General features: G+C 44.1%; 1 protein-coding gene across 1 annotated transcript in view; it reads left to right on the forward strand.

The window, feature by feature from the left end:
- Positions 1-5,717: 5,717 nt before the first annotated feature.
- Positions 5,718-12,876, forward strand: part of LOC311236465 (polyubiquitin-like) — a gene marked incomplete at its 5' end in the record, with an annotated part of 130,013 nt that continues 122,854 nt past the window's right edge. The window contains one exon of the mRNA XM_084324145.1: positions 5,718-5,961. Coding sequence (XP_084180271.1) covers positions 5,718-5,961 — 244 coding nt within the window. The remainder of the gene's footprint in view (positions 5,962-12,876) is intronic.

Below are 12,876 nucleotides of genomic sequence, written 5' to 3' on the forward strand. Positions count from 1 at the left end.
CCAAAGTGTCAATGATCTCAAAATAAAAGATCTCCTTAAAGCGTTAGTTTTTGGACCTGGCAATTCAAGCTGCCCACTACTGGAAACTCTAGTGTAATGATCATGCACAGTATTACTAAAAACAATCTGTTTATGTATAAAAACAGGAGTTTTACTGCTCATGACCGACTTGAACAGCACAAGTGTATTAAAAGACAACCTATTGTCAGTGGCGTCGCGTGGGTAAAATAACAGAGGATGCCAAAAAAAGATTATAATTATTTTTTTATTAATACATTTTTTTTATTAAATTGTTTTCATATTTAAGCCAAATAATATATATGATATATTTCTCCCTCCCTTGCTCTCTCTCCCTCTCTGAATATTACACACACAACACAAATATATATACACACACACAGTGGTTGCCTGCAGGAGGTCTGGTTTGATTATGAATGAGAGAGAGAGAGAGAGAGAGAGAGAGAGAGAGAGAGAGAGAGAGAGAGAGAGAGAGAGAGAGAGAGAGAGAGAGAGAGAGAGAGAGAGAGAGAGAGAGAGAGAGAGAGAGAGAGAGAGAGAGAGAGAGAGAGAGAGAGAGAGATATGGCCTGATGTTGCCGTCGGAGCGTTTCTCAGCATCTTGCAAGATATTGCTGACATTGCAGAACATACATGTATACAGTAGCCTGTGGCAGAACATACATGTATACAGCAGCCTGTGGCTCGGCCCATCAAACACAAGCAGACCAGTACAGTATGACTCGGCGAGTCGGCACCGCCCCATCAACACAATAACACAGTATGATATGACACGGCAGAATATACAGTATGGCTCCACACACACACACACACACACACACAGCGGCATCACTTATGAAAAGTTATTATTACTCACCATTGTAGCAGCTGAGCGAATTTCAGGTCTCCTCAATGAATTAATCCGAGAGAGGAATCCGAATTTCAATCAATCAAACAGTGCTGTTTGTTTAGACATAACTTACGGTTATGCATATAACCATAGTTATATGAGCATAGTGACGCTCAGCGTCTATTGCAATACTCTTCATATCCAGTATTGAACTGAAATAAATTCTCACATGTACCTTTACATACCATCTGTCTGGCCACACCCCCATCCGCTACCTACATAAGCAGGGGTGTGGCCATACCATCAGCTCCTTCCCAATCTTTCACCACAAGGCAAGATCAAGGGGTCTTCAGTGAGTCCGACGCTGAGCGTCACTATGCTCATATAACTATGGTTATATGCATAACCGTAAGTTATATATCGCATAGCTCTGCTCAGCGTCTATTGCAACACAGGAGCTGAGCAGAGCTGAGCTCGACAAATGTACCCGCTGAGGCCCCCCACAACCATCAGAACCGGGGAGGGCCCGAGCCCCCCGAACCCCCCTAGCGGAGGACGGGAGGGTGTCGGATCCGACTGCACAAAGAGGAGACTTCAGCAACTCAACGCACAGGGCAAGCAGACCGTGGGGCGTACCCACGACTACACAAACGCACAACCCGCATGCCACTAGGGAACGAACGGAAGGAACAAACCCCTGTTACCACCCCTAATATCACTGGGTCAAGAGCAAAGCCCAACCCCGTGGCAAGGCCGTAGCAGCAGAGCGCGAAGGAGGACCCAGACCCAGAAGGGACTGGACCCCCCCGGAAAAAAGGGGGCCTGGAGAGGCCAACGACGCCACAGCATTAGTGACACCACCCCCCACATCGCCAGCGTATTTGGACAGGGCCCATCCAAGAGCAGGCCCTTCCCCCCTACAGCACGCCGCCTAGCTCACTGATCCTGGTATACCCAAGCAGTCACCCATCCAAGTACAACCCAGGCCTGAACCTACACAGCCTCCGAAATCGAACGAGATCGGGCGTGTCCAGGTTCGCATGGCTGTAAGCTCGAAGCACTCAAGAGGCTTCACCCACAGCGGGAGCAGGCAGCGCACCGGGGAGACAACCCCCAAAAAAGGTTGATCCCTCAATCCAGGCAACAGGCACTCGACCTGAGCCTGGAGCACTGCGGACTAGACAGGCGCCAAAAGGGGTTTGCTGAACAGCCCCCCGGCGGAAGGGGTGTATGCTGGCATTGTTGTGCACCATGTCACAGCCTCCATAAAAAAAACCTGACTCTCTAGAGGGGTCGAGGCAGAGAAGGCTGACACGATTGGCAGACATCATGAAACGTGCGGGGCACACTCAAGCGGCCTACCCCGAGAGTTGACTCCGCTACCAACACACCAGGGAACCAACCACCCCCTTGGTTCAAACATGAGGTGGTTGTTCCTATAACCCCTCAAGAAAAAACTCCAAAACACAACTGCGGGTATACACTGGCTATACCGCAGTACAAGTGTTTCAGTTTTCAAAAAGGGGTTATCCCAGGCCTACGGGTCAACGAAACAATTTCGGACCGGGCCCGGCGGACCGGGACGTACACAGGGATGCCAGAGGAGTTCCATAAGAATCACCTCAACAGCCCCCTCCCAGCCATGCTAAAGCAGGAGAAGAGAGGGGCGAAAATAATGGAGAAGGACCAGGCAAGGTACAACACAACATGGATCAAGCAACAGTGAGGGGTAACACATAGTAACACAACCACGAACATCTCCATAACGTCAAACCCTGCAACACCCGGGCCGACCCGGCATTTTTCCCCCTGAAAAAAGCCAAGTCCCTCAGGGTACCAGAACAGCAGATCTGCGTCCCCGGTGGACAACGGGTTAACTGACCTGGACCGGCGCGACCTGAATCAGTCCCGTGCCCTAATCACGCCGCCATCCCCAACCCTAGGAGGGGGGTAGGTACGCGTGTCGATCCAAAACATTATAGAGGGCGCCACCCAGACGGTCCCTTTCGTACCGCGCTCGGTGGCCCACCCCAAGGGCATGAGACCCCTCTACCTATGCTTTGATCGAGACCCAAAACACAAGCACGCTAGCCACAGACGACAAACGTGGGCGTGCAGGACTTGTTGTTGGTCGTCCAGCACCATACCGCCCGTCATCATCCCTGACATAAAACACGCTAGCTGCGCAATGTTGGACGTCGCAGCTAGGGTTTGAGTCCCGGCGATAAACGACTGGTCACTGCAGTTGGCCAACTGCCTAGCCGATTTCCCGTGGGGAACCGGCTTTCGCAACGGCTCCCACACTACCTCAGGACAAAGGAGAGACGCCATCGGTCTATCAAGCCGAGGCACCCCTTCCTTCATTCCCTCGACCAAACCCGCCACCCGCGTGACTTGCACGTAGGAGGGGGTAAGACCAGTGATGTGGGAGACCACCTGTCCCTGACGCACGTAGGCCTCCATTGAGGGGGAAAATGGGCAGACAACGCCTGTCTCCTCACAGGACGACGTTGCCATAGATGACCTATCAAGTCATCGGGGACAGGGGCAGGCAGTGGCTGCGGCAGTGGCACGCCATTAGCGACGGCGGCTGCCACCATGAGCTCCGGGAACAAGGTACGTAATTCCCCATGCGCACCTTCCTCCACTGAGCTTGCGTCCCTCACATACGAGAGGCTACCACTCACTGTAGTGCCACCATCTGATGTGGCTGAAAGCAGGGCATCTCGTTGCTGAGTCGGAGGTTCTAGGTTCCATTGTATCAAAGTCAAAGAATAAGACATCCATTGACAGTGATGGGATAGATATGATTATAGTGAAGAAGACAATTGATTGTATGATCAAACCTCTCTGTTATATTTGTAATCTTTCTTTTCAGACAGGTATTTTTCCAGACAGGATGAAGGTAGCAAAAGTGATCCCACTTTACAAAGTAGGAGATAAGCACAGCTTCACTAACTATAGACCAGTGTCATTGCTATCACAGTTCTCGAAAGTGCTTGAAAAACAGTTTTCGCATAAGTTAGATGGTTTTGTGGAAAAGAACAAACTGCTGAGCGAAAGCCAGTATGGCTTTAGGCAAAACAGATCAACAGCGACTGCCTTAATGAATATTATTGAAGAAATAACAACAGCAACAGATAAAAGGAAATTAACAATAGGGGTGTTTATTGATTTAAAAAAGGCATTTGATACCTTAGATCATAATATTCTAATTTCTAAATTACGCACATATGGTGTGAGAGGAATGGTTCTAGAATGGTTGAGTAGTTATCTCCACAATAGGCAACAATATGTGCAGTTGGCAGATGTCAAATCTGAGCTCATGAAAATTGAATGTGGGGTACCGCAAGGTTCGGTTTTGGGGCCCAACCTCTTTCTTTTATATATTAATGATATTTGTGATGTTTCAAAACTATTACAGTTTGTCTTGTTTGCTGATGATACCATTTTTTTTTGCTCTGGAAATAATTTAAAGGAACTAGCAGAATATATTGTGTATGAAATGACAAAGCTAAAGAAATGGTTTGATGTAAATAAGCTATCACTGAATCTGAAAAAAACTAAATTTATGATTTTTGGCAATCGAAAACTAGATGAAAATATAGTACTGACAATAGATGGAGTTGATATAGAGAGAGTTAATGAATTTCGTTTTCTTGGTGTGATTATGGATGATAAATTAACATGGAAATCGCACATAGCACACGTTAAAAAAAAGATGTCCAAGAGTATTTTTGTTATGAATAAAGTAAAGGATGTGTTAGAGTATGAGGCAATGAGAACACTCTACTGTTCACTCATCTCACCTTATATCAGTTATTGTATTGAAGTGTGGGGGAATACTTATAGGACCAATATAAAACCATTATATATACTACAGAAGAGGGCCATAAGAATCACACATAAAGTAAGTTATCGAGAACACACAAATACATTATTTATTAAATCTAGAATAATTAAACTTGAAGACATGGTTAAGTTTCAAACAATGTTAATTATGTTTAGGGCAAGAAATAATACACTGCCAGAAAAACTACAAAATCTTTTTCATTTAGAAAGTGAGTTTAGTAGGAGAAAATACAATTTTAAACATCAGTTTGCACGTACCACACTTAAACAGATGTGTCCATCAGTTATTGGTGTAAAGTTGTGGAATTCTCTCCATAGCGAGCTTAAGGGAAGTAATAGTGTTTATCAATTCAAAAAAAATTATAAAAAAGAAATATTTAGTCAGTATTTTCTCTCTTTCTTTTATTATTATTATTATTATTATTATTATTATTATTATTATTATTATTATTATTATTATTATTATTATTATTATTATTATTATTATTATTATTATTATTATTATTATTATTATTATTATTATTATTATTATTATTATTATTATTATTATTATTATTATTATTATTATTATTATTATTATTATTATTATTATTATTATTATTATTATTATTATTATTATTATTATTATTATTATTATTATTATTTAATTTTTTCTTTGTTTAACTGTGGATTGTGAGTTTCTGTATAATGGTATAAATTATTATTTGTATAAATTAGGTTGTACGCCAACCATTAAGAAAATACTTTTTTAGTTTAGGAATAAGGGGCAGGTAACTATAAGATTTATTCTTCTTCCTGCTCCTTTTGTCCATGGAATGTCATTTATGATTGTGTAATGAAGAAACTCTGATTGTATGATTCCATGTGGCAAATAAAAACTCTGAATCTGAATCTGAATCTGAAACCCAACACCAGAATACAAGGGACCCCAAGGAGACATACCACCCCCTGCCACACCCTGAGGGGGAGAGTGATGCGTCCCCACCGGGGCGTCAAATAAGAGCGCCTCTGCTCCCACCATGAAATCCTCCGTTTCCATCGGCCACGAAGAAGCAGAAGCACCCTCATCTGGCTCCAGCAGCTCACCAAAACCAGGTCGTTCGCCCCTGCAAGCCACCCTCCTACGACGGGAGCGAGCAGAGGCGAAGAGCTTGCGTCTCAGATCCTCTGCTACCAGAGGAGCCGTCTGCCCATCGGGCGACGGCCCCCCGGTGGCGGCGGAACCAGAGCAGGAACCAGGCCATCTCTCAGGAGATGCCCTTGGTACACCAGCTCCTCGGAGAGGCAAACTATCCACCAGACGCCGATCGGGCGCGACTGACTGCCACGACCGCAGAGTCAATCCCGCCCCAAGACGCACGGCAGAGGCGGCAATGGCGAACCTCTGGTGAAGGGTGACGTTGCTAGTGCTACCCCCCGAAGAAAACATTATAACTTAGCTTTTTTTCTACTTAAATTATGAGAGAGAGAAAAAAAAACAAGAGATAATGTTAACGCAGCTCCAACTTTCTTCAAAACAAATCCAGCAAACTCAAAGTGGTGTATACAGGCACTTAACGTGGTGAAAATTGAAGAAGGAGCTGATGGTATGGCCACACCCCTGCTTATGTAGGTAGCGGATGAGGGTGTGGCCAGACAGATGATGGTATGTAAAGGTACATGTGAGAATTTATTTCAGTTCAATGAAGTTAGTTATGATATGAAGAGTATTGCAATAGTTTTGATTCGAACGTGGCCGCGAGGCGTGTATATTTTCCCCAACGCAGTTTCACCGAGGCGATGACGTCGTCACGTTTAGCTTTTAATGTGATTTGATTGGTCAATCGGTGGAAACGTTCTGGACTGACCCGCCTCCAGAGCGGAAAATTTGAAGACGCTAGAGTACTTCGCTGTCAAACGGCCCTGTGTAAGGTGTGGGAACCCCTTTATTAAACTCCAATCTTATTGGCTAATAATTGGTTCTGGACTCCACAACCATGAATCACAAAGTGGAAGCTTGAAAAAGACACCTCCTCTGCCCTCCATTCTATATTCTGCCCGACTGAAGCTGCAGTGACTGAGTACAGAGTGACTGCCAGCCTGCCTCAGTGAGTCTAACAGTGTTATAGAGAGGGAAGGAGAAGAGGGAGACAATTCAAAAAAAAAATTACAACACAGAGATGAAAAATAATGATTTTTTATTATTATTGTAAACTATATAAAAAAATATTATTTTAATTTTTAATTTTTCATATTTCATATTTCATATTCATATTCATATTTTAATGGGGAAGCCTGGCTTCCCTTGGCTTCCAGGAGGATTCGCCACTGCCTATTGTCAACTTTAAGCCAACAGAGGCGGGCATGCATACGGCTCACATTAGACCTTAGTGAGCAGCCCAGTACCAACCGTGCTGCCCTGTTCTGGACCACCTGGAGCTTCCTGAGGTCACCACTGGCAGAAGAGGAGCTCAGGGCTCAGAGTAGGGTGGTTATGATGAAGAGGAACTCAGGGCTCAGAATAGGGTGGTTTTATGATGAATAGGAGCTCAGGGCTCAGAATAGGATGGTTTTATGATGAAGAGGAACTCAGGGCTCAGAATAGGGTGGTTTTATGATGAATAGGAGCTCAGGGCTCAGAATAGGATGGTTTTATGATGAATAGGAGCTCAGGGCTCAGAATAGGGTGGTTTTATGATGAAGAGGAACTCAGGGCTCAGAATAGGGTGGTTTTATGATGAATAGGAGCTCAGGGCTCAGAATAGGGTGGTTTTATGATGAAGAGGAACTCAGGGCTCAGAATAGGATGGTTTTATGATGAAGAGGAGCTCAGAGTAGGGTTGTTTTATGATGAAGAGGAGCTCAGGGCTAAGAATAGGGTGGTTTTATGATGAAGAGGAGCTCAGGGCTCAGTAGGATGGTTTTATGATGAAGAGGAGCTCAGAGTAGGGTGGTTTTATGATGAAGAGGAGCTCAGGGCCCAGGGCTCAGGGCTCAGAGTAGGATCTCCAAGGAGCTCAGTTCACATCCAGATTGAACACTGGACTCCACTTCATTTAGATTAATGTATCTTCTCAATGATTCTATGTTATAGCTATATGATCTTTCTCTAATGTATAGTGGAATAGCTTACTCTGCTCGTTGTGTTTCCCGTTAAAGTAACAGTTCATTCAAATGTGGTCCTTTGGAAATCACGTGGAGGCGGAGACAGCGCTGCGGGTGAAAACGGTTCTGACCGTTGTTTTATTGGAATATCCAACAGCTTAAATTATCTGGTTCACAGCATCAATTATTTTCTATCTCTAATCAGCTTTTCCCGGAGGGCTTCTTAGTGGCGTCTCTTATTCTCGAACTGGTGGGGTGGATTCTCCGTCTCTGCTTTTCCGTTCTCCCTGCGTGTCTCTCTGCGTCTCGGTGTCTCCGTGTCTCTGTCTCACCTCCATCATTCAACCTGTAGGTTTTATAGAGAAGAGAGAACCCCCCCCCACCCTTGCCCCATCCAGTGCCGTCACCCCAGAGAGCCTGCTTTCCTATTGGCTAGAAGGTCTCCCCTCTCAGTGATTTGGGTCTTGCGAAACAGCGTTACAAGGTGACCTTACAGAGGGGATATGAACTAGTTTCCTTTTAGAATGATTTACCCAAGTGTCCTTGAATGCGACCCTCATACAGATGGAAATATAGTACCCACTCAACTTAACAGTGGGTATCACAGAATGGCCTGTTTGGTCTGCTTAGCTAAAGTAAACAGAACTCGGATGTTGGCCTTCAGGCCGTCACTTCTTGACTTAAAAGTTTAGTTATTTGGCGCACCATCCCTGTTCGTTGTGGAGGAAGATGTGTCATATGTTTGCCATTTGATCTGTTCTTATTTTTATGGCACTCTGGGCCTTTCCTATAACTGCTAAGTGAAGGCTGAAGGGGTGCACTGTTAGCTTTTTGACTGAGTTCTCCTGTGGCTTTTTCCATCAACCGCTAGATGATTTTAATCCTTCCCGTAATGCTTATATGGGTCATTTTGATCCATTTCGACTGAGGCCAGTTAACAGCCTTCTTGTTGACTCAAATGTATGGTTAACCTAACAGGTGATTTGGCATGGCTGTGAGTCTCTATTTTTCTAAGAGAAAATAACCTAGTTCTTTGCTATTTCATATATGTGCATAATTTCTATTGTTTAATTTACAGGTTTTATTTAGATAAATATACGACAATCCACCCTTAGTGGGTTTCATAACCCACTATATAGCACCAATATGTTCTAAATTAAATATGTTAAACCATAATTATCATTTTTGCTAATATTTTCAAAAAATTCAAAAAATCCAAAATTTACACAAATCGAACTACCAAACCCATTTCCGTCTGTACAGTTACAAAATCATCATTCACTCTTTCCGTTGGCTTCTTCCCCAGTCACACACAATATCAGTTATTACTATGACTCTAGACTAAGAAAGCTGTTCCTGTTTTTACAAGGAAACACTCTTTCAATAACAGCTTTTTTGTTTAGACTATTTTATCCATGTTTACTTATCTTCAATGTGTCTGTTTTGTGTAATTGACTCTGCAAGAAAAGATTAATACATCCTACCCAAAAGATTAACACTCTAAACATCGAGGGAGATTCAAACAAGCAAACATAAATCATCTCTTCTCCTTGAAAAGACCACTGAGGCCTCAATTATTCTTCGCTTTCATCCCTGTCAGTTATCCCTGTTTAAACCTCCTGAGGTCTTTACGGCTACCTCGTTTTGACTGTTTTCTTCTTGTTGTATTTTGTGCTAACCACAGCCTCTTCTTTGTTGTATGCAGTTTTTGGTACTGCTCCGATTTTCCACAGAAGGAAACGATTTTCCCTCTGTCCTTTTTTTTTGCATTTTGGATTGTTATTTGCAAACACACAATGGATTGGAAGGTCTCATTTTCGCACAGATACATTTTTACTGTTCTGTATTTGACAACACTCTTTTTCCAAATTCGTTATCTATATATTCCACAGCTTCAATTGTTAATATTCAATCAAATCACCTTTGTCTCATTCATTTTTGTGCTGTACTATCTTACTAGATCAAATATCTCAAGTTCAACACAATCACCACTCCACCCTTGAAAGTGGAATAACCATTTATTACACTATCAATACCTTGTTTCCAGACAGCCTCCTCGGTCCGGACAGCCAGCTCTAGACGAGGTCAACCACCAACAGAACCTATGTGCATGGTAACAAACCACAGTCCCTTTAAACACACATCCCACACACTCTGCCAGCCCTCAACAAGCCGGTGCAGAGTCCCCCATAAGCCAATTATCAATTTCACACGTCTGCACCCTACTTGTAAACTATTTGGCCAATGGCGACCAAAATCTACAGAGCTTACCTATAAACAGAGAAACACGTTCGCCCAACACTTACCAAACCCAAAAACGTGACACAACTCCCCAGATACTACTCCTGGACTCTCAATGAGCGGAAAACCAAACCATGAACCAGCTCCCGTCCACCCTTAGTTTCCAGCCCATTATATTAGACATTCCTACCAGTCCCGCTGTGTCACCACCACCTGCTATCCCTGACCGGCGAGAGATCCCTCCCAGCCAGTCAGTTCCTAAAAAAATAGAGTGTCAAACAAAAACAAAGAAAATTGCAAACAAACATAAACAAAAATTCGTGAGTGCCTTCATGCAACACACCCATCAACAGAACTAAACTATCAGCTAGAGGCATAAATACCCCCGCATAATCACCAAGAAATAAAAATTAAAAATTAAAAAGAAATGAAGTAAAGAAATTAAATTAAATTTTTTTTTTTTTTTTTTTTTTTTTAAGTCTCCTTGACCACCCTTGGATCAAGTATGTATAATCACTACTAAAATAGTCCTTTGTTATTAACTCTGTTTAATATTATGTCTAATATCAACTGTTTAACCCTTCTCTGACACCGTCTGGTTCAGAGTTCACATGACCACAAGAGCCATTGCGGTGACAATTTTTCTCTCTCTCTCTCCAATCTGTGCAGCCGGGCCAGGCTGCACAGGTGGGAGATACCAAAAATCGTCCACCATACCATTCTCCCTTACGTTTTCCTCACTGCCACAGCAAGAGTTGATCAGACACACTGTAGCAAAAAGGAAAACCCATGATTGGTCTATTAATTAACTGTTAGTACGATTGGCTCATGCATCTGTCAGTCATTTCATCTCTCCCTGTTAGTTGCACATCCATCTTAGTCGCTTCCACTCATAACCTAATGTACCAACGCTTCTATATATTTTTTATTCTATTTTTATTCCAATCAGTCCTTTTTCCCATTTTAACTTATTAATAACTCTATTTTCCCGAGCACTATTAGCTCCGCTTGTGCATTCCTGCCTCGTTCTTAATTAACCTATGACCTATGCAGACACCCCCTCTGACAATGTCCCAACTCTCCACATTCCCAGCAACCCTGTTTGGACCCTTGCTTCTTTCTGGACGTTCGCTGAGGCCTCCACCCTTTGTCACATGACCGAGCGAAATGGCCAACCTCCCCACAACCCCAGCACACAGCCGACGCCGGCCATCCCAGGGGTTCCAGTTCACCACGACTCCCACAGTCTCTCGGCTGGCCCCCCACAGTCCTCGCCAGGTCCACCCCTCTCCTGTCCTCTGGTCGCATGTCCTGTTGCCTGGAGGAGAGAGGGGCATACCTGTCCTTTTCTGCTGCCTCTCCTCGGGCCTTCTCTTGTTGGGAGGGGCCTGGAAACTCACCCCTCCTGCGGTTCTGTTCACCCTGTTGCGGCCCAGTTCCCTGTCCGGGCAACAGAGCACAGGGCATTCTTTGATCACAGCGGCCTAGGTCAGACGCCCGAAGCATGATCTCAACAGCTGTCGCTTCTAGTAGCACAGTCTTTCTCGCCAGTTCTCGTCCCAGTCTCTGAGTCTCGTGTGCGGCTTGACCGATCTCCAGCTGTATCTTCATCAGATCTCGATGAACTGCCTCGTGTTGTTCGAACGCTGTCACAAACGCTCTCTGTTGTCTATAGTATGCTGCCTCTTCCCCCATCTCAGCACGGGCGGTTTGACGTCCCACCGTTGGGCTCCGCCTCTCATCTTGGCTTTGGTGCTGAGGGCAGGGTAGACATAGGAAACGGGTGGGCTGTAGAAACTGTTCATGTATTCCATACCTGCTGTCGGTCTCAGTTCCAGCCATCCGGCCAGAGTGGACTTCGTGGGACGGCTGTAACCTCAGTCTCTTTTTCTGCCCCTTGGTTAAACCGCAGTCGCCTGCAATGGACACTCCAGCTTGAATCGGTTCTGGTTGGAGTAACACCGTTGTCACTGGTTCACTCCCCTGTGTTGGAATCAAAGTCATCATTCCAAGTCCTTCTGTCGTACTGGTCACATGAGAGAAGTCCATATTCAAATCAATCAGATCATCACTGGTATAGTCTATCTGGGAAATGTCTGCAGAGGCCCTCGGCCTACTCCCCCCAATGGCCCGATCACTAAGGCCCTCCTCCATATCGTTGTTGTTGTTATCCTATTGTTACTGCATTTAACGCTTCAGTTGTTCCCATCAAATGTCCCACTAAAGTGAACTTCCTATGTTACTGTCATTCACTCCACTTTCAAAACACTCTTGTAATCACCGTTTGAAAAAGCAAGTTTCTCTGTGTCCAAACCTATTTTTCGCTACTTGAGTTAAAATTCACCCACACTATCAGATTTATACCGGTGCAGACAGGGATTGACAATTTTCTTATCATTCATACTATACCAAGGCTCATATAGCCATTTCCCCAATTGGTATTGAAATCGCCAGAGCCCTAGTCCTCGCCGAGCCTGTGCAAAAAGAAAGCAAAAACATAACACTTAATACAGTGGCATTTCCCTTGTCATTTCCTCAATATTTATGCATTGGAAATGTCGGGCATTCCTATACTAATTCTTCTAGAGAGATTCGGTGTGATCTACTTGAATATAACGATACGGCTTTACTTGTTTTTGTCCGTTTGTCCAACCGGAAACTGGAGGTTCCAATCCTTTGTGTGTTCCTTTCACCTTTGGTTCTCTGGGGAACATAATCATTAAGTTCCACACAACCTATCAATTCTAACAAATGGTAAACTTGGTTAGCCATCTGTTCCAATTTCTTTTTGCTTTGTTGAAATTGTCATAATTTATACTTTAAATGACTGCTCCGCGTATTAACTATGTATAA

This window comes from Notolepis coatsorum (genome assembly GCF_963971535.1).
Source record: "Notolepis coatsorum genome assembly, chromosome: 11".
NCBI classification, from domain to species: domain Eukaryota; kingdom Metazoa; phylum Chordata; class Actinopteri; order Aulopiformes; family Paralepididae; genus Notolepis; species Notolepis coatsorum.